The 25,798-nt window shown below is 56.8% G+C and overlaps 9 protein-coding genes across 9 annotated transcripts; 4 read left to right on the forward strand and 5 right to left on the reverse strand.

Moving 5' to 3' along the window:
• Nucleotides 1-1,312: 1,312 nt before the first annotated feature.
• MFIFM68171_01277 (Spc7 kinetochore protein domain-containing protein) lies at nt 1,313-5,807 on the reverse strand (the record flags this gene model as incomplete). Its single annotated transcript, XM_071056699.1, has 4 exons — nt 1,313-1,956; nt 2,038-2,659; nt 2,754-5,540; nt 5,595-5,807. 4 exons carry the CDS (start codon nt 5,805-5,807, stop codon nt 1,313-1,315), a joined length of 4,266 nt encoding a protein of 1,421 aa, XP_070912800.1.
• Nucleotides 5,808-6,204: 397 nt separating this feature from the next.
• RPS11B (40S ribosomal protein uS17) lies at nt 6,205-7,027 on the forward strand (the record flags this gene model as incomplete). The annotated part of the gene is made up of 4 exons (XM_071056700.1): nt 6,205-6,259; nt 6,344-6,466; nt 6,625-6,863; nt 6,959-7,027. 4 exons carry the CDS (start codon nt 6,205-6,207, stop codon nt 7,025-7,027), a joined length of 486 nt encoding a protein of 161 aa, XP_070912801.1.
• Nucleotides 7,028-7,883: 856 nt separating this feature from the next.
• On the reverse strand, nt 7,884-10,234 carry MFIFM68171_01279 (SWI/SNF and RSC complexes subunit ssr4; the record flags this gene model as incomplete). Its single annotated transcript, XM_071056701.1, has 3 exons — nt 7,884-9,794; nt 9,862-10,128; nt 10,196-10,234. The coding sequence occupies 3 exons, from the start codon at nt 10,232-10,234 to the stop codon at nt 7,884-7,886; spliced, it is 2,217 nt and encodes a 738-aa protein (XP_070912802.1).
• A 476-nt stretch (nt 10,235-10,710) lies between these two features.
• Nucleotides 10,711-12,697, reverse strand: GND1 (phosphogluconate dehydrogenase (decarboxylating) gnd1; the record flags this gene model as incomplete). Its single annotated transcript, XM_071056702.1, has 5 exons — nt 10,711-11,151; nt 11,212-11,646; nt 11,716-12,271; nt 12,352-12,465; nt 12,684-12,697. The coding sequence occupies 5 exons, from the start codon at nt 12,695-12,697 to the stop codon at nt 10,711-10,713; spliced, it is 1,560 nt and encodes a 519-aa protein (XP_070912803.1).
• Nucleotides 12,698-14,736: 2,039 nt separating this feature from the next.
• On the forward strand, nt 14,737-15,864 carry MFIFM68171_01281 (RRM domain-containing protein; the record flags this gene model as incomplete). The annotated part of the gene is made up of 1 exon (XM_071056703.1): nt 14,737-15,864. One exon carries the CDS (start codon nt 14,737-14,739, stop codon nt 15,862-15,864), a length of 1,128 nt encoding a protein of 375 aa, XP_070912804.1.
• Nucleotides 15,865-16,254: 390 nt separating this feature from the next.
• On the reverse strand, nt 16,255-18,252 carry MFIFM68171_01282 (Putative nucleotide-sugar transporter YMD8; the record flags this gene model as incomplete). Its single annotated transcript, XM_071056704.1, has 3 exons — nt 16,255-17,150; nt 17,220-17,520; nt 17,584-18,252. 3 exons carry the CDS (start codon nt 18,250-18,252, stop codon nt 16,255-16,257), a joined length of 1,866 nt encoding a protein of 621 aa, XP_070912805.1.
• Nucleotides 18,253-19,521: 1,269 nt separating this feature from the next.
• On the forward strand, nt 19,522-21,793 carry MFIFM68171_01283 (Six-hairpin glycosidase-like protein; the record flags this gene model as incomplete). Its single annotated transcript, XM_071056705.1, has 5 exons — nt 19,522-19,670; nt 19,724-20,043; nt 20,095-20,608; nt 20,662-21,455; nt 21,525-21,793. The coding sequence occupies 5 exons, from the start codon at nt 19,522-19,524 to the stop codon at nt 21,791-21,793; spliced, it is 2,046 nt and encodes a 681-aa protein (XP_070912806.1).
• Nucleotides 21,794-22,145: 352 nt separating this feature from the next.
• On the reverse strand, nt 22,146-23,056 carry MFIFM68171_01284 (Transcription initiation factor TFIID subunit 3; the record flags this gene model as incomplete). The annotated part of the gene is made up of 2 exons (XM_071056706.1): nt 22,146-22,441; nt 22,570-23,056. 2 exons carry the CDS (start codon nt 23,054-23,056, stop codon nt 22,146-22,148), a joined length of 783 nt encoding a protein of 260 aa, XP_070912807.1.
• Nucleotides 23,057-23,996: 940 nt separating this feature from the next.
• Nucleotides 23,997-25,628, forward strand: MFIFM68171_01285 (TAFII55 protein conserved region domain-containing protein; the record flags this gene model as incomplete). The annotated part of the gene is made up of 1 exon (XM_071056707.1): nt 23,997-25,628. The coding sequence occupies one exon, from the start codon at nt 23,997-23,999 to the stop codon at nt 25,626-25,628; it is 1,632 nt and encodes a 543-aa protein (XP_070912808.1).
• Nucleotides 25,629-25,798: the final 170 nt, after the last annotated feature.

Raw genomic sequence — 25,798 nt, forward strand, 5'->3', positions numbered from 1 at the left:
TCCATGCTTGACTCTAGAGCACGGCATAATTTGCGGGTTGAGACGCCGAAGCGCTTTTAGAAGGTATCCTCTTCTTCTTCCCACCGTTTCTCGCTCTGGTTGACAGCCGCTAGCCGTTTGCGTGCCGCGATGTGATCAAACCGGTGTCACTGAATACTACAGACCATATCATGCTGGATTTTGTCTTCTCTTATTATTTTCCATCAGACTTTTCTGACGCGATGTTCCAACGGCTCCATTCGCTGCTATGACATGCGCTTTCTTGCTTTTACGCGGTCAAGACAACACAGACCTATGTAGCCGTCAATCTGGTAATTGAGATTCTTCCCATCAAATTCACGAAAAAAAAGCTTATGTGTCCGTCTTTACAGAGACATGAGTTTGTTTCCTTGGTCGCGTTCCTCTTAGCATCCGCTCGTTGCTCTGGGGAATTGGTAATTCAGGGGTAAAGTCTTGGCATCGACATTGGTGGCAAATGTAAACATTCTTTGTGCAAACACCGTGTTGATGCTGAGAGCCGGATTACGAAAACTCCCGTCATTGCGCGCGAATGAAGCTGGCGCTCTTTATCAACCGCACATCAGTCCTGCCACTGCTGTCTGGTCCTGGTTATACACAAATGACGGAGACACAAGCGCAGACTGGCGACCGCCAGTCCGACCGGGACGCATTCCAGCACATTGGAATCAGAACAAAGATGTAGAGCAGTAAACCCATGCATTTGTATATATATCTCCCAAATCAATACAGTAAATCCAATCATCAAGGGGTATCGCATGCAGGCAATAAGCCAGTCAAGTCCAGGCCAACCGCATTCCATCCACTCCCAAGTCCCCAAGTCAATGCAAGCCACACCATCATAAACACCGAAGAACCCATTCCAAGCCACCGTTCAGATGGGCGAAGGCGCAGGCCAAAGACCGCCCGAGACGGTGGCAGCACGCACCACCTTGCCCTGTGGCCAAGGCGAAAGCACGTAAGGGTCTGACCGCCGGGGGTGTATAAGCTCGCTTTTCGAGACCAGAAAGCACCGAGGAGTAGAGTCGAGCAGTGGCCGAGCGGCGTGTAACGTAGGCACGTAGGCGCGTAGGCACGTAGCGTAAACTGTAGACCACGCCGCGAAGCCACGTGTTCGACTCCTGCTCGGTCGAAGCAAAAATCCCAAAGAGGTTTTTCGTAGCCGGCCACCCCCCTCCCACCGCGGAGGGGCCTAGGCGGTGAGCTTTTTGTCTCCCCCCCGCGTTCCTTCTTTTTCGTTTTCTTTTTCTTTTCCCCTTCTTAACCGTTCATGTGTAAAGCGCCACAACCCCGGTCAGGCCGCAGCCCTTACTCCCTTCGCCAACAACTTTCTATACAGCCCCAGAACGGCCTCTTCCCAGCCTGCCTTTGCATCACCTGTGACCCTCCCCGCCAAAAACTCAGTCATCTTCCCCACATTGAACCCTTCTCCATACACGACTCTCGCCTCAGGCACAACATTCACTTCGACACCCTCTGCCCCGCCACCATTCACCTCCAACGTGACGACCGCTTCTACTCGGGTCTGCAAGGGCGCCAGCAACAGCGATGACGTAATCTGCAGCGATGTTTCCGAGATCCTCGTCACGGTGGTTGGGAACGACAGGTTCAACAGGCGGATGTGTCTGCTGACCGAGTCGGCCTTGTCCCACGCCGAGCTGACGACCTTGACAAGGTGGCTGATGCCGAGGGAGGACGGCTGCGTGATGTGCGCGCGGATGCAGTCTAGGAAGAAGGCCTTTTCCGGTGGGCAGCAGCCGCGGGGTGAGGTGTCATTGTTGTAGCTGTCGGGGGGGGTGATATACCGGAGCTCGGTCGCGACATTTTGCTGCGTGTCAAAGACGAGTTCGATCTCGCGCTTGTAGCGCATGGAGATGGCGGTTCCTTTGATGGCGGTGATGGACCAGCCGTGCTGTTTTTCGAGGGCGTCTGTGCGGGCTGTAAGAGTGAGGAGGTGTTAGCTTGTGGATATCATCCTGATGGAGGGGGAAAGGGGGGTGGAATGAGGATCGGGCTTACCCTTGAGCTTGCTGATCTCTGCCGAGGACCAACCCCGGCACTCCTCTCGGATCTTGTCGGCTTCCCTGATCTCATCCAGGCACTGCTGCTTCTGCTTCGTACAGGACTCGATGCTTTCTACTGACTCATCGAGCTGCTGACGGAGCTCTTCAATCTTTCGGGTCTTCTCAGCGATGTTCTTGTCAACGGCAGCGAGCTCTGCTCGTGCGTCTTCAAGATCCTTGGGGTCGCAGTCTGCGAGCTCTCGCGCGACAGCTTCAAGGTTCTCGTGCTCGATCTCCAGTGCTTCGAAGCGTTTAACCATGTCGGGCAATACCGATGACAAAAGTTCCTGCTGCTTTTTGAGTAGCCGGTCGTCATCATCCATGCCCTCCGCCGTTTTCAAAAGGCCCTCCTTGAGCCCGTCTTGCAGTTTCATGCGCCACTCGTACCACATGGCTTTGCTGAGCAGCCTGGCGTGCGTCTTGACGTTCTTGAACTGATTGTCCATGAGAACTTTAAACTCGGGCGACGCCGTCATGTACTCCCGGAAGAGCGGGGGGTTCTCCTCAAACGTTTCAGTCTCGATCTCCCGAACGATGCGCCGTCCCTCCGAGATGTACTTCTTCAACTCACGGCACGACTATGCTTGGTTAGCGACGCCCTGTTGATCACGGATTTGGAGTACTTCCATGCTGGTAAAGTTCTAACATCGGCACTGTACATGCACCGGCAACGACACATCTCTCAAGGGACAGGTCGTCCTTACCTCCGGCAGCTGTGCTATCCCTGGCTGCGCCTGGAGCGATCGTGTGTCTCCTCTTCGTCGTCGTCAATTCCATGAAGCGGATGCTAGTCATGTTGAGGAAATCCTGCAGGTGGATGCGCTCTTCGTCACCTTCTTGCATCTCCACATCGTTCACTGGAGCTGTATGCTCGAAGTCGACGGTGTTCGTTGGCTCGTCGTCAGCGACGTTTCTAAACCGACCTTGACCCCTGGGCGTTGTTGCTCTTTGCGGAGAGCTGGCAACAGTCGGGGTGATGTTGTCAGAGTTTGTCGGCTCTGCGTGCATGATGCTTGGTCGTGTCTTCCTGCCAGTCGTGGTTTCGGCTTTGGAGGGGGGCGATTGCAACCTGATGTTTTTGACTGGACTGCTCTGGTGACCCTTAAGACGTTTTACGCCGTCCGTTTCCTCCCCTTCGTCATCGTCATCCAGTTCTACAGGCCGTTTCCCTAAAAGGCCTCTGGCGCTGCCCACATGGAGGCTCTTTCGCCCTCGGAGGAGATTCTTCTTAGGGCTGAGGCCTTGGATCATCTCCTTCAGATTAAGGGTCATATCGCGATCGTCCTGGGGACCATTGACCTCGCGCTCCAGGATCCTCCGGCTATCCTCCTTATCGTGCTCATCCTGCCGCTCCCTGTCGATTTCAGCCTCTATTACCCGCGGATCCGTGAACGCCACGGTCCGACGGGGATTGGCTGGTTGGCTAGGCACGAAGTCGGTCGCCGCTTCTCCGATAGACTCTCTACGGTCAAAGATTTCGGCAACTCGCGGGGACCCCAAACCGGGGCGGTCAGCGCCGACTCCTGACAGGCGACGGCCCTGAGGAGTTAGGACGATTCGTGGAGTGCTAAGTCCGGTGCTAGGATCCTGGAGAAAGAGTCTTGGCCTGGAGGGCGAGCGTGGTGTGGCTTTGACTGGGGAAGAGAGATTACGCATAGGCGAGCTAGACCGGCTGCCGACCATCGATGGCGGCGTCCTTGTGGGGCTCCTATCTGTCTGTGTCGTGTTCCTCTGGGGAGACGGCGTCCCTTTGAATGGGGAACTGCTGGGCTGATCTGGTGACCCGGTGGCCACCGGCCACGCGCGAGGCGGGCTGCGACGAAGACCCTTGCCTCGGAATGCAGAAAGCCCGGAGCTAGCATTCTCGTCCGGCATCGTAGGGACCGGTAGTTCTGGATACACCACTTCGGCAGACGCTGCGACGGGAGGAGCTGGCTCGTTGGCTTCCTGTTCCATGATTTTCCTTGCTGCTGTCCGCACCTCGGATGCAGATTCTGGCCTTATAATGCCGCCCACAGCCGTCGTCATATCCATTCCCATGGTCTGGTCACCATCTTCCAGCTCATCTTCCGCCGGCAGAATTCGGCCGACGCTCACTGTCATGTCCATCATGGTAGCCTCGTCGCCGTCGTCAGTTTCTGGGGCAATTGTCCTTCGACGGCTATTTTGTGCAGCACTCCTAGGGATACCGGTCGATAGGAGACCCCCAATAGCTGCGGTAAACTCCATGGACATGTCTTCGTTGCCGTCGGGATCGGCTAGACTACCGATAGATATTCTACCCTTCCGAATTCCTCCGACGGCCGTTGTAAACTCCATTGTCTGCTCGCCAAACTCGTCCTGTCCCTGTTGGGCACTAGGTTTAACGGACTTGCGGCGTACCTGAGAGTCGGATTTCGAAAGGATTCCTCCCAGGACCTTGGTTACGTCCATGGACATATCCTCGTCCGCCTCTATGTCCCTAGTCGGTGAACCGGGTTGAGGATGGAGGATTCCGCCCACAGCGTTGGTCACGTCCATGTCCATTTCCATATCAGAGCCTCGGTCTTCAGCATCGGCAGTACTGCCCAGAGCTTTATCCTCTTCGGCGACGTTCTGGGTAGAGTTCTCCTGCGAATGGTTCTTTCTCCCCCAGCCAGCAAAACCAGCAATAACCTCTTCCTCCTCATCGTCGTCGAGGCTCTGAGTGGCAGCTCTCCGGGCCGCCAGTCGTAGGTTCTCATCCAGACTTCCCGTAGAATCAGCGCTGAAACCAGAGCGACCTGATGCCACTGATGCCAATGTCACCTCCTCGGCATCGACTGTCATCATAGTCCCGTCTTCATCGTCGCTCGATCCTGTCATTTCCACATTCGTCACCTCGGCAACGCCGTCAGCATGCTCCAAGTCGGAATCGTAGGTCGTAGATGCAAAAGTATCATCATCTGTGTAGAACGACGATGCCGCAGAGCTCCGCCTGCGCTTCCTCTGTTGCAGGTCTCTCTGGTGGGCAGGGGACTCGGAGGCATAATCTTGGCCATCGTCAGAGGGTGTGGACGGCGGATCCGAGCTGGGACCCTCGTCATGGCGCGGTGTGGAAGACTGGGCGGCAAGAGAAGACGCGCGGCGCGTCGAGTTGGTCGAGGTGGTCGAGTCCGGATTATACTCGACCTCGTGGAATGTGTGCAGCGTAGCCTCTGCCGCGAAGGACACCCGGCGATTAGCCAGCGACTTCCGCCGTGCTTCCCTGCGGTCGCTGATCTCCTTCTCCAACTGTGCACGCTCCCTCTCCTCTCGCTCCCGCGCAGCAGCTTGCTGCTCTTCTTCGGTCCGCAAGGCGACCTTAGTCCCTGCAGCCTCGCCCCCAGCATTGCTGTTTCCTGGTGTCGACTTCGGCTTATATGAGGGAATCTCGGGAATCAAGGGTATCGTCGGTTTGAGAATCGACCGCGGTGGCGGTCCCGACGGAACGGCAAGGGACTGGTTCATGTCAGGATCTCCTCAGGCGCATTCTTCAATGGGGTTGGCACATACGGCTCTGCGGTTGCCGGTGCCCATCTTAAGGACATCGAGACCGCCGGGACCCATGCTCTTACTCCTCGACTTCTTTCGAGACGCAGCCATGGCGCTGCCCACGTCGACTGTCGCGTTCTCCTTGTCTCCTGATCTTCTCGATGGGACACTTCCTCCGATGGATTTGCGCGCACGACGCGTCGCGGGGAGCGTAGCTTCGCCCTGCGGCGCCATGTTTGCACGATTGAGTAGTTGCTGTGCTGGGCTTGTTGTGATGATAAGATTACCGCAAAAGTGCTACATTGGACGCGATGGGTACCTTAAAAGCCGCGACAAGGGCGTCTCGGGGGCAAGAGGGGCAGCTGTTTACTCGAGTGGGGGGCTTGATTGGTCAAACCACTCCGAAGTAAATAAAATGCCTGCACGTTGCCCCACCTCGTTGTCTTGTGGCTAGTGCATCCCTGCTGGCCCACCATTGGGCGCCCAGATGTGGCGCATGCACACTTTTTCTCACTGGAGCCACCAAAAATCAATCCCCAACTGGCAAAATTCCGGGGCTTGTGAATTTGGACTTTTCGACACCACTCCGACCCTCGACACTGCACATCTTGGGCCACGCCAGACCGTCAAGATGGCTACCGAACTTACCGTCCAGAGCGAGCGTGCTTTCCAGAAGCAGCCGCACAGTGAGTATTTCTTCCCAGGACGGCTGCACATGCGGGCCGTCGCGAATTGGCGACGAGGCGTGGGCTGACCACGATAATCCACAGTCTTCCTTAACAGCAAGACCAAGGTCAAGTCTGCCCGGCCGGGCAAGGGTGGTCGGAGATGGTACAAGGACGTTGGTCTGGGTTTCCGCACGCCCCAGAACGCCATTGAGGGTCAATATATCGGTACGTTGCGAAAGACAAGAGCGCGTTTCCCGCCGACCGACTCGCTCCGAGAATGCGGCCGACGAAAAGAACTCTCCGCCGACAATGGATTGGGATCGCGAGACGGGACGCAACACTGTGGAAAAGGGATAGCGGTTATTAACAGGTTCTTCGCGCAGACAAGAAGTGCCCCTTCACCGGCCAGGTTTCGATCCGCGGCCGTATCCTGACCGGCACCGTCGTCTCGACCAAGATGCACCGCACCATCATCATCCGCCGCGAGTACCTCCACTACATCCCCAAGTACTCCCGGTACGAGAAGCGCCACAAGAACCTCGCCGCTCACGTTTCCCCGGCTTTCCGTGTCGAGGAGGGTGACCAGGTTACCGTTGGCCAGTGCCGGCCTCTGAGCAAGACTGTACGTTTGCGCGCAATCACTGCCGGGCCACCGCTGCGAAATCCCCGGCCGTTTGAAGAATAGAGCCAGAAAGCGGCTGACACTCTGCAAAACAGGTGCGATTCAACGTTCTCCGTGTGCTTCCCCGGACCGGCAAGGCCGTTAAGAAGTTCAGCAAGTTCTAAAGGGTCGGCCGGGCTTTTCCATTGGGCATTTCTGGCGTGGTTTTGCTTTGAGGGATCCTTTTCAGAAACGGGACGGCCGGCAGGGAAAATGACTGCTCGGAAAGGACATTGATGTGTCATAGAGGCAGTTCTTTCTGAATGAAATCCGCCCAGTGAACTTGACAAGGCACAAGGCTGGCTATGATACCCGACGACACCACCGTGGACGCTGGGCCTAGGGCAGTTATCCGTGGGCTTGGAAGAGACGAGCCAAGGTACCACCGGTAGCACCCAAATAAATCACCCTAGAGTCAAGCCACGTTCGTGTCTGGAGTTTATCGAAGCACATTAATCTCGACCTGAAGAGACAATCCCGAGGCTACACGTCTGCAGCTAACCACACAAGCTATTACCAGCTTCTTAACGTTAAACTCTAGCTTTCACACAGCTCTCAATTATCTATGCAAAGTAAAAAAAAAAAAAAAAAAAAAAATTAAGTACTTAATACACGCGATCCTCCGTCACGTTTCGAGTGAGCAAACGGACAAGGCGTACGTAGCAGCAATAGCGCCTCTACAGACTCTCCTTTCTTACGGCCTCCCTTCCTTTACCTGCCCCCACCTCGCAATCCCAAATACAGCATGACCAGTTAAAACCCAAAATACAAATATCCCCCCCCCCCCCCAACCCCCACATTTCCCATCCCCTCCCCTATCCTCCATCCATCCATCCCCTTACTTCCACACCCCATCCTACTCCAACAGGCCTAGCATCTAGGAGTAGTCTTGCACCTAAGCCGTTCAAGAAGAAGAACGCAGTCACAGATTCCACTACTTTATCCTACCACAGCCTCCTGCCATCTCCCTCAACAGATCAATCAGTCCGCAGTGGGCGTACCCCCGTGCCCATGCGCATGCTGCTCCACCCCGTGGAACGCGTCCCCAAACGCCGAGTCCTCCACCATGTCCATATTCAAATCGTCGTCGACCCCGAGCCCACCCTCGTCACCGCTCGGTGGATCATAGCTCGCCAGCGCGTCGCCCGCCGTGTCCAGGTCGCCGAGCGAGCTGAAGTCGTTGTTGTCGCCGTCAAAGTTGAGGCTTGGCGTGCCGGCGGCCGAGACGGGTTTGCTCGACATGGGCTGGTGCTGTTGCGTCGTGGCTGTTGTTGTGATGGGCTGGTTGGCAGGCTGGGTGGTGGAAGAGGGGTTGTTGCTGCTATTATCGTTGGGTGGGATGTCCGCCTTGGGCACGACGATCCAGTCACCACTGCCCGTTCCATGATCCGGCGCAGTTGTGGTGTCTTTTGAGGCTTCCGGGTCTTCCATGTTGATGTCGCCTTGCGTAAGGCCCGAAGGTTGTGACGTCGGTGCTTGTGCTGGGTGTGGAGAGGGGACATTGAGATTGGCTGGGGTTGCCGCACTAGAAGGAATGGCAGAGAGCTGAGGCTGGGGTGTAGGGAAGCTGTTGATGGGAGTCGAGGTGGACGAGAAGCCGGTATGCATTTGGTCAAGGAGGCCAGCCGCTGTGCCGCCCATGTCGATATCAGAGTCGCCGATCATCACTCCACTGGCGTGAGACCCAGCATGGGATGGTTGCCGAGACATGGGGGCCGTGAGGCCGGCACCGGTCGGGTCTCCCGGTACTTGAAGCGGTGGTTGCGCGGTTTCTGGTTCGGGTGCCGGTTCCTGGTAGCCCCCATCCTGAACCCGATGGACGTCACGAACGACCACTGCGCGCTTGCCAACGATCTCCTCGACGCTGGCGACGATCTCCTCCAGCGACCGGTTTGGTTTTTGATCCCACTGGCTTCTAGATTTGTCGCCATCCTCAAGCCGCCCTTCCAACCGCCAGAATTCGGGGCCAGTCTCCTGCGTGGCGGCACGAAGCGCCTGTTCGGCGTCCTTGATAGCGGCATTTCCCTTGAACTTTGCCAACCGCTTCGCATGCTGCGCTTTCATCTGTTCGATTTCTACTCTCACAGTCTCATTCCTCTCCTGAACCCTCTTACGGAACTGCTCTGCCAGCCCTGGATCGAGCTGGCCAGTATAGGGTTTCTTGGGGCCGGCGGCCAACGCATCGCCGCCTTGAGCTTCGAATATGCCCTCTGTGAGCGCGGCGAGCTCGCCTTTCCGTCCTAGACCGAGGTCCGCAGCCTCGATCTGGCCGATGCGGTACGGCGATGACAAGATCTCCTCCATCCATTCATGATTCTGTTGGTAACGTGCCATGCTTATTTCCCTAGGACTGAGGTGGTCAAACATATCCCCACGGGAGATGTCCTCCTCGTCGTCAAAAGCACCCTCGACGCTCGTAAAGCCGGCGCCCATCATCTGAGGCTGGTTGCCGGCCGGGCCATGCCCCGCCCGCCGCTTAGGTGTGGGACCCACCGCCGGGCCGGGATGCGGAGGATAGGCCATTGCTTGAGGGACGTGACGTTGCGGCATTGGTGGTGCATACATTGACTGGCCGCGCTGGGGAAAGGGAATCTGAGGCCAGTTGACACGGTCCGACAACATGAAGTCCTTGCGGACGATCTGGCCCATCTGGAACAAGTGCTGACGGAAGCTAAGTATCTGCTGCATTGGAGGTGGGATTCCAATCGTATTGACGGGGAGTCGGTCGGTCTTCTCCGCCGGCCCATAGTGGACTATCCAGAGGTTGGGATCTACATGGGGGACGTTCGCGACGGGAATTTGAGGCGGACAGAGGCGGAACCGTCGTCTAGAGTGGATAGCGAACTGTTCGCCGATGCGATAGCCTGCCCTCTGAAAATAGATTTCGAGCACCTACTCCTGATGGTCAGCCAGCGTCGCCTAGGCGGCAGAGCCCAAATCCGGCGCAGGAACGTCATACCAAACCATTGCCTGCACTATGTTGGAAGGAGACCTCAGGACCAGCCCAAACGTATCCATCGCTGGCAAATTCGTTGCCACGGCGAGCAGTCGGCTGCCAGGTCAAGAAGATGGCACCGTCGCTTGGGCAGTCGAGGTAAGTCCAGTAGAAAGGCGCCGTGTCGCGGGCGATCTTTGGCGCGTGTAGCAGCCATTTTGTCACCTCCCCTAGATCGACTCTCGGCATCGACGCATATCGAAATGTCGACAATAGGTGCACGTGTGGGAGCTATCGCGCAGCCGATTAGCACTCTTGCGCCGATGCGGCGTGTTGCCGGCGACGGCAATGAACCCACCAAGTCCCCATTCACATTCTGGCTTGGGTCTCCAGCCATTTCTTTCCCGCTAAACGATGGGATTAAATCAAGGGAAACCGTCGAAAGATGTCGATGCCGATGCGATCATTCCGTTGGCAGATCAGCCAATGTTCTGGTGGGGAGGCAGATGTCGTATGGACACTTTGGAGGCTGCGCTGGGTGCGAAACGTCTTGTCGCGAGCTGGACTTTTTGAGTTTGGTGCAGTCGCGCTTTTCGCGAATGGGGAGGAGGGTGTGGAGCGTCAGTGACGGGCAGGTTGCCAGGACAAGGGGTGGCTCGGTGTATCTACCACGCACGTGACCTTGGTGACCTGTCAGGAGTCGGGGGCCGGGGCTCATGACACTGCAGCTGGGACCAGTCTCAGATAAAAAGAAAAACAAACATATCATCAAGTATTACTAAAACGCCGTCTCTACCTAGAGTTTACTCTACGTGAATATGGTGAGCTGCCGCTCCTCAGGCGGTCCCTCATCAGAAAGCAAACTTTTTTTCCTTATGCCTGGTATGTCGAAGCCGAAACATTGCCACCCCGTCCGGTCCAGTTGACGTGGATATCCTTGCCCTCGGGGTACTTCGCGTTTGCTGCCTCAGGCTTGATCCTGAAGGTGTGGGCGCCGAAGTAGTCGCGCTGAGCCTGCAGCAAGTTGGCCGGCAGATCCTTTGTCCGGTAGCCGTCAAACCACGACAGCGCCGTCGAGAAGGCTGGAGTCGGGATACCAAGCAGGGCAGCCTTGGCAACCACGTCTCTCCAGCCGGGCTGCGCCTTGTGGATAGCCTTGTTGAAGAAGTCGTCAAAGAGCAGGTTCTCAAGGTCGGGGTTGTTTCGGTAAGCCGCCGTGATGTCCTTCAGGAAGACGGAGCGGATGATGCAGCCACCGCGCCACATGAGGGCAATCGAGGGCTTGTTGAGCTTCCACCCGTACTCCCGAGCAGCCTATTGCTTTCTTGTTAGCGCATCTGGCGCGGCAATGGCACATCTTGGCCGTAGACGTACCTCCTGCATGAGCATGAAGCCCTGCGCGTACGAGATGATCTTGGATGCATAAAGGGCCTGCTCAAGATCGTCCAGGAACTGGTCCTGGTCGCCCTCGAACGTGTTGAGGCGACCGATAAACTCGAGCTTCGTCGACGCCTTGACACGCTGCTCCTTGATGCCAGACAGGCAACGGGCCAGGACAGCTTCGGCAATGAGGGTGACGGGCATGCCGAGATCCAGTGCGTTCACAGCCGTCCACTTGCCTGTGCCCTTCTGGCCGGCCTTGTCCAGGATCTTCTCGACGAGGGGCTCCCCATCGTCGTCATTGAAGTACATGATATCCCTGGTGATTTCGATCAGGAAGGAATCCAGGACACCCTTGTTCCACTTGGCGAAGACATCACCAATGTCCTTGTTCTCCATACCCAGGCCGCGCTTCATGATGTCGTAGGCCTGTAGCGAACCACGTCAGTTGCTCCATCCCCGAACACCGCCACCCAAGACCAGCTAGGGACGACGTACCTCGCAGATGAGCTGCATGTCGCCGTACTCAATGCCGTTGTGCACCATCTTGACGTAGTGGCCAGCACCCTCGTCGCCAACCCACTCACAGCACGCCTCGCCCTCGCTCTTGGCGGCAATGCTCTGGAAGATGTCCTTGATGTGCGGCCAGGCCTCCTCGTGGCCGCCCGGCATGAGAGAGGGGCCATAGCGAGCGCCCTCCTCACCGCCAGAAACGCCGGAGCCGACGAATCGGATGCCCTTGGTTGCCAGGTACTTTGTTCTCCGGTTGGAATCAGGGAAGTGGGAGTTGCCGCCGTCGATGATGATATCTCCGCGTTCGAGTAGGGGAAGCAAAGTCTCGATCCAATCGTCAACAGGCTTGCCAGCCTGGACTAGGAGCATAACCCGGCGGGGCTTCTTCAACTTGGAGACGAACTCCTCAGTAGAGTGCGCTCCGACGACGGATTTGCCCTTGGCCTCGTTGGCAAGGAAGGCGTCAACCTTGGACACTGTGCGGTTGAAGGCGCAGACGGTGAAGCCATGGTCGGCCATGTTCAAGATCAGGTTCTGGCCCCTGTGCAAGGTCAACGTCAGCGCCAGGTCCTTAACGTGTAGTATTGAAAGCCCCGGAAGGCATCGCAGTTTGTGACTTACATGACGGCCAGGCCGATGAGGCCGAGGTCAGCGCTTCCGCCATTGTTAGCATGTTTCTGCAAGAAGGAGCCAGCTTTCAAAGCTCCGCCAATGTTGATGCTCGCTAGGCGAGCGCTGAAGGGCACTCAGTAGGTGTGGTATACAAGGAAAAACCCCCCATTGCCCCGGGACGTATGGACTTCCTCAGTCCCGGGTTATTGCTAAGAAATGGGTATTATTTATGCCAACCTGGAGGAAAGCCCCCATCCAGATGCGTGATGGACATTCGGGTGGGAGACCCAATTCTGTCGCATGGAGGAGTCCAGAGCAGGAAGGCGGGGTAAAGGACTTACACTGCACCGGACATGGTGAATAGCTAGGCACGCCCTAAAGATGAAGGTGGGATTGCAATGTGTAGATGCGAGCTCCTCTGGCAATGAGGTCTCAACTTGAATGAAGCGGTTGTCAACGGATGGGGGACCTCAGCTGAGGGTTTGCGTGGGGAAGGAGAGGGAAAAAGGGAGAAGCGTTGGGACTGCATGACGAAACTTTTAAAGGATGGATGGACCTTCGATGTCGGAGGGGTCAATCGTGGGCAAAGGGCGGGTAATTGCCGCGGGGCTTACTCAGTGAGTTCTATCTACCTACCCACCCCCAGACAGCGCTCCAGCGGAGTGCAGCATGAGTTCTCCGGATCTGCTTGCCCCTTTCGCGTATCCCTCGTTGCCGACTCGCTACCGTGGTATGCTCAGTTCCTTTCCTTGGCCTGGAGCTCTTTTCTGAAGCTCTGGGAGCTCCTCCTCGGTGACCAGGGGTAACTCCCTTACTGGGCTCTGATGTTATCATCAGAGTACGGGGTATCCTAGAGTCGCCGGGATATTCGGCCTGGACCTTGTCTGGAGCTTGGGTTTCGCTCCGAGCTACCCTCATGCTTCCATTTCAGTCTCTCCTCCTCCCTGCAGACATATTCCCGTCTTCTTTGGTCCGACACAGACTGCGTCGGATTCGGGATTGTTGGTTTCGAAATGCCGCCCTCAGGGCAACACGGCACAGCTGAGCGGGTCGATCGCAACGGTGCTGCCCTGGTCTTCCGGCTCCGGATGCCGCCATGGCGCTAGCTCATGCCACCCTTTACCAGTCGGCGGGCCTGAAGTGCAGGGTCCGCTACCCAAGTCCATCCAAATATATGTACAATGGCTTGTGAAGTTTAAATGGCTGATCTGCTTTTCGGGCCTAGTCGCTACGGGGTCTCCTGCTGCTGTATCACAACTCCGTGGTCTCTGCTTTTCTGATCGCTCTATCTCTGCATATTCACCTCTGGCGGTCTCCGCGGATACACCGGACTTCGTTATCGCTCATCCAACCAGAAGGTCCCAGTGTCCCAATCCAAGACGTCGCGCCCGGAGTGCGGGAGTCCTTGGTCCAGTGCCCCCCACTGTGGGAGGCATCCAAATGGGGACTGAAGGCCCACCGAGGAAGGAGGCGGCGCTGCAACAGCTTACACAACAGCTTTGCCCAAGGACCCAAATTCCCGCAGTCAAGCACTGAACCTGGGGCTAGCGATTTCAGGCTCATTTGTACTGGCCAATGAGGTTGCTTAGAGACCCTTAGGGGTCATGGCCGAAATTCTCTCTTGTCTCCGATTGTTGTCCGTCGTCAGCTCTGTCGTCTTCTGCTGGCCTCGGAGTGGTTGCGCGCGGCAGGAAGTGTTGAGCCAAGCGTCGCAAAAACAGGAGGGGTTGAGGGGTTGGTGTTGCCCCTCCATTGGGTGGAGGTCGGACCAGATCCCACTGCATGACGCACCAGCGTTTCCACTGGAACCCAAAGACAAGCACGGCGTTGTCTAAAGAAACAGTGGCACATGCGTATGGGGCGTCGCCTTGGTATCGGGCAAAGCTGCGCGAAATGTATCTCAGCCAAGCCAACTGCGCAATCAAAGGCCGAATTAAACGCCATTTCTATATCGGCTGCAGCTCTGGGCCGGTCTTGATGACTGAAAGTATTGATTAACATTGTTCGATAGATAACTGCCACGGATGAAACATATAGCCCTGCTCTGTATGTAAGTTACTCCCAGGTTACCACGAATCAGTCTTCGCTGCATTACGCCACACCGCCCCGCCACATACTTACTAGCCACAGCCTGTGTGGCGCTTTAGGGCCAAGTCAGAACCGAAGAGTGGAATTTCTCTTCAGCCCTGGAAGCCAAGCGATTCGGTTTCCATTCCATCCACGATCACGTCGCATCTCGACACTGTGCAGCGCAACATTGCAGCTTTTACGTGAGCCAGCACGTCGGTCGAAAGGTTGCAGGAGCATAGCCTCGCCGGACTGGGCTCACAGGTACGTGACAACTACAGCGTATTCCTGAGATTTGGTTCCGTTGTCGGCGCAAGAAAGTTCATCATGTCGTACCCGGGTCCTCCAGGTGTCTCGAAGCCATCATCGCATCCCTCGCTACCACCGCGTCCGCCGACAACCAAGCTCCCCGGTTTCAAGCCCGCTTTTTCAGCCGCTCCGCCAGCTGTCTCAGCTCCCGGCTACACAGCGCCTGCGCCGTCATACTCCGGGTACGGGCCCGCCGCTGCACCACCGCCAGTTAGCTATGGCGCACCTCCTTCCACATTACCCTACGTGGGCAACCCGCCGGCGCCCGCCATAGGCGGCGGTCGCGGCGGCTATAGCCAAGCTCCCACGTACAACAGCTACCCGCAAAGCACCTACGCGCAGCAGCCGTCTTACTACGGCACCGCCGCGAACACAAGTTACTCGACTCCGCCTCAGATCCGAAACCCCTTTCCAGCTCCCGACGCCGCGGGCAGCGACTTCGATCCCGAGATGGCCGCGCAGATTGCGCAGTGGCAAAGTGCTTACATGCCGAAAGACCCCTCCGATCCATCCACTAAGCCGGTCGGCGTAGGCGGCCGCGTCAGTGCCGGCACCGGCACGCCAGCCCCGGGTGCCCAGGTTGGTGCGGCAGAGACAGTCGACTCCAACGCAGGAGGTGAGACCAACGAGAAGAAGAAGACGGTCTACCGCGAAGGCGGCGGCAAGAAGTGGCAAGATGATTCGCTCCTCGAGTGGGACCCGGCCCACCTGCGCCTCTTCGTCGGCAACCTCGCCGGCGAGACGACAGACGACTCCCTCCTCAAGGCCTTCTCCCGGTGGAAGAGCGTGCAAAAGGCCAAGGTGATCCGCGACAAGCGGACCACCAAGAGCAAAGGGTTTGGCTTCGTGAGCTTTAGCGATCCCGAGGACTTCTTCCAGGCGGCCAAGGAGATGAACGGCAAGTATATCCAGAGCCACCCCGTGGTGGTGCGCAAGGCCAAGACAGAGATCAAGCCGCAGGTGGTCAAGGAGGATCGCAAGGGGAAGAATCATAAACGGAGCGGTGGTGGAAACAAGAGCGGTAGCGGCATGGGTGCAGGCCAGGATGGTGCTGCCGCGTACGAACCGCATCTTGGTCCGATGGGAGGCGGCGGGATCACCAAGCCCGGCCAGAAGACCAAGGGTGGGCTGAGGCTGCTTGGTTGAGAGAGATATGCATGTCTCTCAATATAAAGTTACACCACATCTCGGCGTTGATAATCAGGGGGCAAGCCTTGTCTTTTAAAGGGGCGTTGGGGCGGGTTGGATGAGTACATGTACAGTAGACGGTTATCAAATAAGCCAGCCAAAATATTTATAATGCAATGCCTATGCTCGCGTACTGTCTCTATAGATGCATCCAGAATTCGCCGTTCCAACATTGTCCCCTAACTTAGCCACCTCTCCCCATCCCCGACCCCGACCCCGACCCCGAATCTTCCTCTTTTGAGCCCAAAATGTAGTATACAATAGATTGGTCGGTTAGTGTGGGTATCACAGGGTATATGCCACTCGAAACTCAACATGTAATCAGGTACGGAGGTGCGGGCCGCCTTCTCAGTCCGTCCTCCCCTCTCTCGCGGCCTGTCTGTCAGTCCTCACCGGCGACGTCTCCGGCCCGGGCCCGGCAACCACATCCCCGCCGTCGGCAGTAAACAAGAGCTCGTCGCCCCCATCCACACTTCCCCTCAGCAGCCCGGCCTCTTCTTCGTCACCATCCCTATCACTGCCGCTCCCGCTCCCGCTCCCGCTCCCGCTCCCGCTCCCAGACGACTCCGCAGCGGCCTCGTCCTCCTGCATGTGGCCCCTATGCACGGCCGTCTGCGCCTCGGCGCGCATCTTGGTGATCTTGAGCCAGTTGTACGTGGCGATCGCCGCTAGGGTGACTAGCAGGCCGGCGATATTTACCGGCGTCATGGTGTCGCCAAACACGATGGCGGCCGCCGAGATGGTGACGGCCTCCTTGAAGATGCCGGCGATGGATAGCGTCACCACCGAGGTCCGCTGCAGCAGGGCGAACTCGCTCGCCGTCATCAGGAACGCGATGACGCCGGGGAAGAGGATGATGAGCGGCGCCACGAGGAGGCCCTTCTCCTCGGCTATGGCGGCGAGCGCGGAGAAGAGGTCGCCAGCGCCCTCGACGGGGAGGGCGATGCTGACCAGCGTGACGAACATGACCGGCGCGAGGAAGAAGATGCTCGAGAAGGGGTTCGACGTGGCCGGGTTGCGGAGGAGGAGGATCTGCGTCAGCGCCCAGCGGAAGCCCGAGAAGAAGGCCGCGGCGATGACCAGGACGAAGCCGCCTAGCTTAAACTCGACCTCGCCCGCCACCATCATGACGACGCCGAGCGTCATGGTGGCAATGATACCTACAAGCTTCCAGTTCGGGGCCTCGAGGCGGAAGAGGAAGGCAAAGAGGAGGACGAAAGCGAGGGAAGAGGATTTACACATTGCTAAGGGGGAGGGGAGTTAGATGGATGTTACGGGAGGATAATCTGTTGTTGTTGGACCGTCTGACTTACTGTAGAAAGTAAGGGTAATGAATTGGAGCGATGTATTTCCCAGGCCAATGTCGAGGCCGGTTGCCAAACCACAAGGTCCAATTCTTGTAAGATAGAACATCTTTGTCATGACTGGCCCCGCCGGCTCGGGCTCATGTCTTGACTGGCCCATGTCTGACCTGTGGGCGTTCTTTGGGCGTAACGAAGGGAAAATGAAGAGCACTAATGACGCCAGGGAAAATTGCACCAGAAAGTGAACGGCTGTTGTAAACATAGGAAAGGGGAAGTTGAGCTTGTCGGGTGAAAACATCCATTTGTTGTACTGGTCGGGAGTTAGCAGTTGGTCCCAGGTTCCACAGACGGAGAGAGGAGGGGGGGACCATACCAGAGAGATTAATAGCGAGAAAAAGTACCAGAGTCCAATCAGAGCACCATTTACCAACAGACTCTTTATCACGGTGCGGTCGGCCTCGACCTTCTCCTCCGTGGTGATCTTGTCCCGGGCTATCCTCTGGTCAAGCAGCTGGTTGCGATTCCTCTTTCGGCGCTTTCTTCGCCGGTCCTTCCCTGTCAGGCCCGTTTCTTCGTCATCGTGGAGGTCTTCGTCCGACAATCCGTCCTCATCCACCTCGCCAAGCCGCGGGGACTCGTCGTCTGTGGTCTCCTCGACTATCTTTGTCTCGTCGTCGGCAGGGCGCCGAATCGATGGCGACCTTTGATGGGGCGACCGGTGACGGCTGCTTGTGGCATTGGCGGGATTGATGAGACTGCTCCGCCGGCGGCGGTGACCCGCGGAGGTCACCGAGTCCATCTCAATGTCTTCAGGGTCCGGACCCGCTGCCGGAGACTGGAGACCTGCAGTTGTCCGGGGTTCGAGACCCGGCGCAACGGCTACTGGGGCCTCGGGTTGGCTAGCAACTGCCGTCTCGGGCTCCGACGCTGACGGGGGAGAAACGGGCTCTGAAGGGTTGGAACCGCCAGAGGAGTCTTCGTGGCTGGTAGGCGACGGATGGGGATCGGGAATTGGGACGCAGGAAGGAAGAGAAAGTGTCATTGTTGAGGTGGAGGAGCCCTCGCCGGACTCATCGTGGTCCAATTGCACAGGCCCCGGCGACTCTTCGGCAAGCTCAAGCCGGTCGCTGCGAGCATCCAGGGAGGCCAGAGGGCAAGATGAGCGGTGGAGTCGCTCAGCTCACGAGGTGCGATTGGATTGGTTTATGCGGCTTCAAGCAGCTGGGATCCCTCGAGAAGGGCTGGCTTGGGGCTTCTGGGCTCTCTGGGGCCAGTCCCGATTTGCAACAAGATCGCTGGTTGCTGTCATGTGCCAAGACTGTCTGGAACAAGCGGATGAGTTTTGGCCAACAGCCCCTCGCTTGTTGCGAAACCCCGTGAGGGCCCTGGACGAGCCAAAGCAAAGCCCCGTTCCGACTGATCTTTCCCGTCCCGCCCTAGCTGGCCGGACCGCATTCTAGGTATGTCTGTGTACCACAACACCCCTTGCTTACATACGGTAACTGTACATTATAGCACTTGCCGCTACGTGGAAACGAAATTTATCCCGTGCCTAGGGATACTCGATTACGCAATTCGTTTCTAAGCCAGATGTCGAGGTGCATCATCGAGAATCCCGCCTCCTGAGGGACACATCCATCCCGCCAATCTTGGGAGCTGTCCCAAGAGATTCAGGGCAGCAGCCCCACTGGGCGGCAATCAATAAACGATGAAGAATTTGGAAAACGAACGTCCCATCTTCCACTTGCGTCTCCACGACGGAAACCAGCGAGGAAACTGCAGGGTTTTACCCTCGATCACTTAGGTATACTAACGTCATGGGCGTCGGCGGGTGTCCGATACGTCACACACTTACTCATCGCTGATGCGACTTTACTAAACTGGACCAACTCTGGGGACCTGTTGAATCCAACCTATGCCCTTATGCATTGTAACAGAGGGGAACTGGGTGCTTACTCAGTCCTCCGCTGCGGCCTGCAAGACCCTGATCATGAAGCTGAGCTCGGGAATGCAGGGCGAATTGAGCCCGTGACCCAACTTGTCCGTTCAACCCCGCAAGTAGTGTTTATTTATGGTGGGATCCCCCATTCAAGGGAACCAAGATTGCTCAAACATCAGCTCTGCGGTCCCTGATCATCTGTGCCATTGTTGGCGTCATTATCCCATTGTACTCTGTCCGTCTCGTCTCCAGTGTATTCGAACCGTGTTCGTCCGAGACACGACAACCCAAATTTCACTTCAGTTCTTTACCATAGTTCGTTTATAAAAGTATCCCAACGCCACCAGATTATCACGTAGGCGGTCTCTCGCCATGGCGGCACAATGCTCGACACAGACCACTGGGAGTCAGATGCGGAAGCATGGGGGCGGTTATCTGCCCATTGAGAACTATGGGTTGATTGGCAACATGAGAACTTGTGCCCTGGTGGGAATGGACGGCAGTGTCGATTTCATGTGTTGGTGCGTTCAGGCCGGCCATCCCATACGGCCATCACAATCCTAAACCACTCCAGGCCCGAGTTCGACTCCCCGTCCGTCTTCTGCCGTCTTCTGGACAAGGACAAGGGCGGACATTTCAGCATCCATCCGGGTGCACATCTCAGCTGCACCACCAAGCAGCAGTATCTCCCTTCGTCCAACATCCTCCAGACACGGTACATTCACGAGGATGGTGTCGTCGATCTCGTCGACTTCTTCCCGCGGCCAAAGAGTGCCAAGGTCATCTTCAAGGGGCCGAAGCAGAGCGCCTACCGCGAAATGACCAGCGTTCAGGAGGAGCTTAAGAGGTGGCTAGTCCGCCGGGTGGAATGCATTCGTGGCCGCCTCCAGCTAGGTCAGCATGCTTGGTCCACATAAAATATGGACTGAAGCTAATCTGGCCCAGATGTTGAGATCTTTCCCGCCTTTGACTATGCCACAGAACCGCATACAACCACCATTCTCCAAGAGGAGGGCATACCCCACGGACCTCAAAGCAAGACGGTGACTTTCCATAGCAAGAATGCCAAGCTACAGCTTGACGTTAGCATTGATCGCGGCGAAGATAACACCGACAGCTGGCCGGTTGTCCGCTTCAAGAAGGTGATGAAACCAGGGATGCTAGGCGAAGGCGTTGTAGCTTGCATCGACGTTTCCGAGGGCCAGGCAGTGTCCTTTGTCCTTCGCAATGACGTCCAAGAGCACGTCACTGAGAACATCACCAGTGCAATACTCGACACTCAGCAGCATGACACGCAGACGTATTGGTACAACTGGATCTCCAAGAGCAAGTACAAGGGCCGTTGGCGCGAGGTCGTGTCGCGGAGTCTCATGATCCTAAAGCTCATGACTTACGAGCCAACCGGGGCTATCATCGCCGCGCCGACATTCTCCATCCCCGAAGATATAGGCGGCGTCCGGTGAGTGACCTTTGCTTAGCCTCCTCCAGTTCTAACGAGGCCACTAATCCCAGACCAAGCAACTGGGACTACCGCTTCTCATGGGTCCGCGACTCGAGCTTCACCATCTACATCCTGCTACGCCTGGGCTTCACTGAAGAGGCGGACGCCTACATGGAGTTCATCAGCGAGCGCTTCCTCAAGTCGAGGGTGGCGGATGGCGGGCTGCCCATCATGTTCACCATCCGAGGCGAGACGGACATCCCCGAGAGTGAGCTGTCCCACCTGGATGGCTACCGCGGCAGCAAGCCGGTGCGCATTGGCAATGGGGCGGCATTCCACCAGCAGTTTGACATCTATGGTGAGCTCATGGATGCCATCTATCTCTACAACAAGTACGGCAAGCCGATCCACTGGGACCTGTGGTGCTCGGTGCGCGAAATGCTCGACTATGTCCTCACCATCATGGACCAGCCCGACATGTCCATCTGGGAGGTGCGCAACAACAAACAGAACTTCACCTATTCCAAAATCATGCTGTGGGTGGCCTTTGATCGTGGGCTGCGCCTCGCCGACAAGCGCAATTTTCCGTGCCCTAACCGGGTCAAATGGCTCGCGGCACGGGACGGCCTGTACGAAGAGATCATGGAAAAGGGCTACAACAAGGAAATGAAATGTTTCATCCAGAGCTACGAGAGCAACACCATGCTTGACTCGTCGATACTAATTGCGCCTCTGGTGTTCTTCATCGCTCCGAACGACCCCCGGTTTTTGAACACCATGGACCGCATTATGCTCCCCCCTGACAAGGGTGGGTTGACTAGCACTGGGTTAGTGTATAGATATGACACTGAGCTGTCAGAAGACGGTAAGTTACGCTTCCACTTTCAATGGATGTGAAAACCGGATGCCTAAACTAACGCCGCCCGCGCTCCAGGTGTTGGCGGCCGTGAGGGTGCCTTCAGCATGTGCACGTTCTGGCTAGTCGAAGCCATGACTCGCGCGTCTGTCTACGAGCCCAGGTATCTGGTGCGCGCAATCAACCTGTTCGAGAACATGCTGAGCTTCTCGAATCACCTCATGATGTTCTCCGAGGAGATCTCGCGCAGCGGCGAACAACTTGGGAATACGCCTCAGGCCTTCAGCCATCTCGCCTTGATCAGCGCTGCGTTCAACTTGGATCGTGTGTCCGAGTTCTCGAAATAGGGGTTCTAGAAGGGACATATAGATTAGAACACTCTGAATCAGGCAGATGCGGCTGAAGTATAAATACAATTGTGATGTGTCGCTGAGATCTTAGAGATCTCTAAAATGTTCATTATGTTTGAGCCCCGTCGAAGACAACCGAGCTGCCCACAAGTTTTGTCAACCACAACACCCTCCCCCCAAGTTATTATCCTTGACTGCAAACCCAAGGTGAACGTCTCAAAATATCACCCTCTGCTTCCATTCCAATTCCGTAACGCCATCGCTATGCTTTGCTCGGTCTCGAACTTCCCCTCACTTTTCTCTCAGAAATCCCACAGGCCATTTGCTCAACAAGCGCGACCTTTTCTCCCTATGACAAGTCCATCTCGTCGGCAATACTCCGACCCCCCAGCGAGCTCAGCCCCGAGCTAGGTGGTCTCGAATCCTCCCCATCACCGCCATCCCCATTAACATCTCCCTGCGTCTGCATCTGGGTCTGAGGTCCGGGCGTCTTTCGCGCCGCTATCCGCCTGCGCTCCTCCCATACAAAGATGCTCGGACAATCCCCGCCTTCAACCAACACGTCCCCGTGCTCAATGCTCCGACCGAGCAGCGTGCCGAGGTACTTTGAGTCGTCGTCGTTTTTGCTATGCTTCTTTTTGAGGGCTGGCCATCGCCACAGTAAGCCGTTTGTCGCCCAGAAAAAGCAATGATAAAGCAGATCAAAGGGCAGAGAAAGTGAGAGACGATAAAATTCCCCCCAAAAAATCACACTAAAAGGGAAAGAAACTCACCATCCAAATAATCCCCCGCCTCATCATCCCCATCTAGCGCGATCCTCTTAATCTCCCGGTTCACAGGCCCCATCGCCCACTTCAAGAACGCCTCGACACCCCTCATATCCTCCTCCTCCCCCTCTCCTTCCCCCTTCCCCTCCCTGCCCAATCCAAGATAGTACTCCTGCTCGACCTGCGAGCGCTCCGGCAGGAGGGCGCCAGCGCGCTGCAGCGCCATGCGCACGTCGACGATGGTGGGCGCCGCCGGGTGCTCGCTCTCGGGCACGAGGCCGAGGCCCAGGTCGAGACTCAGGTCGTCGTGGTTGTTGCCGTTGTGCGTCGCGTACCGCGCCGTCAGCTGGCACAGGTGCAGGAAGTAGCGCGCGGCCAGGTCCGTGACCGAGTCGATGACGGACGTTTTGGCGCCGTGGTAGCCCGTCGCGCGTAGGATCTGGAGGACGGCCGGGCGGAGGAGGGCGTGGAAGAGCGGTGGCGGTGGGGTCATATTTGTTTGATTATTTGCTTGCTTGTTTGTGTGTATATGATTATATTGTTGTGTGTTGTGTGTTGTGTGTTGTGTGTTGCGTGTTGCGTGAAAGTGTGTGTCTTGTGAGATGCGAAGATGAGGGAGAGCTTGATGGGAGGAAACGGGTCCAGTTGACGCAGAAGGAAACTTCAAGGTGAACGGCGTTAGGTGAAAGAGAAGGCACCTCTGTTTTTTCTTTTCAAATGCGGTGAATATGATGGAGCGCGCTCTCAGATGCCGTTCATCGAACAAGAAACCTCCGCGTCGCCATCATTTGCACAGGCCCTCTCTTTCAACCGCGCTTCCTCCTGCCGGTAAAGGCAGGTCTCGGTTTGATCTCTTTGCTGCGAATGTGTTCTCTCTTGGTTCCGCAGCAGTTTAACTACGATACGGATTATAGCGCGGCTGCTAGATTCACCGTCAGTAATGCTATGACAGGTATGTTTTAACGATGTTGAACTTTGAAGAGAGTTGAAGCGAGTCAAGGGCCCTGGCACTTGTGATTCCTGCCTCAGGCAGAGTACTGTGGGGCATTCTGGCTGCAAACATTGTTAAAAATTCCAGACCCTGGGTAACTTTATTAGCAGTGTAACCCTTGCTATTCCGTGCCAAGTGGAACCGGAAAACTCCGTCTCCACTCGCCCCATTTGCCGCATCATTCCTCTTTCGAGGCGCATCGCGTCGCATTTCTGGACCGACCTCTCATGAAAGCCAAAAGCGGTCCAGACTTTGGAACGGGGAGGCACCAGCAACTTTCCGTTCTGGGTCTTCAGGAACTTCTGTCTTCGCACGCGCCTCGTCGACAGCACTCAAGCGCATAGCGACGGTTTGTTCTTCGTTAATCCCAGCGTACGAGCAGCGACGAGCAGCGACGAGCACAAAGAACCGCAGCTGGGCCGACAGAGGCCCAGTCGAGATAATGGAGCGACCGCCGCCTCCCCCGAAGCGGCTGCCGAGCCTGAAAATCACAAACGGCCCATCTGGAGTCTCCATCACTGCCGCCAGCCCCTTAGCGATGACCCCGGGAGCGACCGTTCAATCGGCCGTATCGCCAGCTCCCCAGACGCCTTCTCAAGGGCCGATGAAGATCAAAATACTTGCGAGATCGCAACCTCCGACACCCGCTGACGGCAATCCCCCGACTCTCCCGTCTCACCCTCCCCCGATTGTCGCAGATGCCGCCCCGGCATCAGCACCCCCCGTCCCGGTTATCAAGAAGACCAAAGCAGGTCGATTACCAAAACCGTCAGCTAAAAAGCGGGCTAGAGACCAGAGCGATGACGATGATGACGTCCCTCTTTCTGCCGGCACCGCCCTAGAACCACTAGCCAAGAAAACCAAGATCACACTGAAGCCCCTGACGCCTGGCCTCGTTCGGCAGCCAACACTCAAAGTGAAGCCCGTAGGTAGGGTTCCTCAGCGGCCGCTCGGGGAGGGATACGATTCGGAGGCGGAGGATCGCGAAGTAGACCCCATCATTGAAGAGCAGTTCCTGTTCCGCATGATGCCCGGCGAGCACTGCGACTACCTACGGAAGGCGATACAAGAGAAAAAGATTGGTGTCCCCAGATCCCAGGGAGGCGCCGATATCCAGATGAAGTTCCTAGACGAAGAGGGCCGCCGAGCTTTTCTTATCATCCAAGGCCAACCTTTTGCGGCTATCCTCTTGGATCTCCCCACCATCACAGAGGGGATGAAGACGTGGGATAAAAAATCCATGGTCAAGTCATCCGACATTTGCCAGATGCTGTTGGTGTTTGCCAAGGTTCAGAGCGAGGAGGAGGCCAAGATGGCGCCGCTCCCCAAGGCGGTCGAGCACGGCCACCGATGGCCCCATGGCATCACACCACCAATGCACGATGCGAGGAACCGCCGGTTCCGCAAGCGCCTGAGCAAGCTGGAGATCAAAAACAAGGAGGCCGAGGTGGAGCGGCTGCTTGCAGCTGACCGCGAAGCCCTGAGTGTAAGGACCGAGTGGATCGACAACAAGCAAGACGCCGCCGAGGCCGAAGACGGCGAGGAGTACGAGGAATATGAAGAGGACGCTGAGGGCGAGATGGACGACTACTTTGGCGATGCCGGCATGGAGCAACAACGCGAAGAGGAGTTCGAGGTTGACGATGCTGCGCTCGAGGCTGAGTTCTTGGACGCAGTCGAAACACCAGCCGAGGCCATGGATTTCGCCACACCAGCAGTGGCACTTGACGCCGTCACGCCTGTCACGGCGAACACCGGCACCCCTGCTGCCCAGACCGAGGAAGAAGAGGTGGACGGTGCAGACGAAGAGGAGTCGGAAGAGGACGATGACGATGCTGACGAAGATGGGGATGAAGACGACGGTGACGATGACGGTGATGAAGACCGCCATGACGAGCTGGCTGGTGTTCGTAACGACATCGCCAACCTCAAGAAGCAACTCAAGATGTACGAAGACCAGCTGGCCAACTCGGTTCAGCCCATCATGCGGAAGCGCATCGAAGGCCATATCCGGAACGTCAAATCCGAGATTTTGCTTAAGATGTCGGCCATCGGCGAGGCAGAGGAGGATTAAGATAACTCGGAATGTCCTCGCCAGAGAGTTAATCAGCTGAAGACGACTTGAATGAACAGCGCAGCAGCCACGGCACTGAGAAGGGCCGGAATTTGTCTGGCCGTGAGGATCTGGAGACGGGTGCAGGTCATGGTCGGGACCACTACATTGCACCTCCGGCTGCGGCATTG

Source organism: Madurella fahalii (assembly GCF_045866475.1).
Source record: "Madurella fahalii IFM 68171 DNA, scaffold_1, whole genome shotgun sequence".
NCBI classification, from domain to species: Eukaryota; Fungi; Ascomycota; class Sordariomycetes; order Sordariales; genus Madurella; species Madurella fahalii.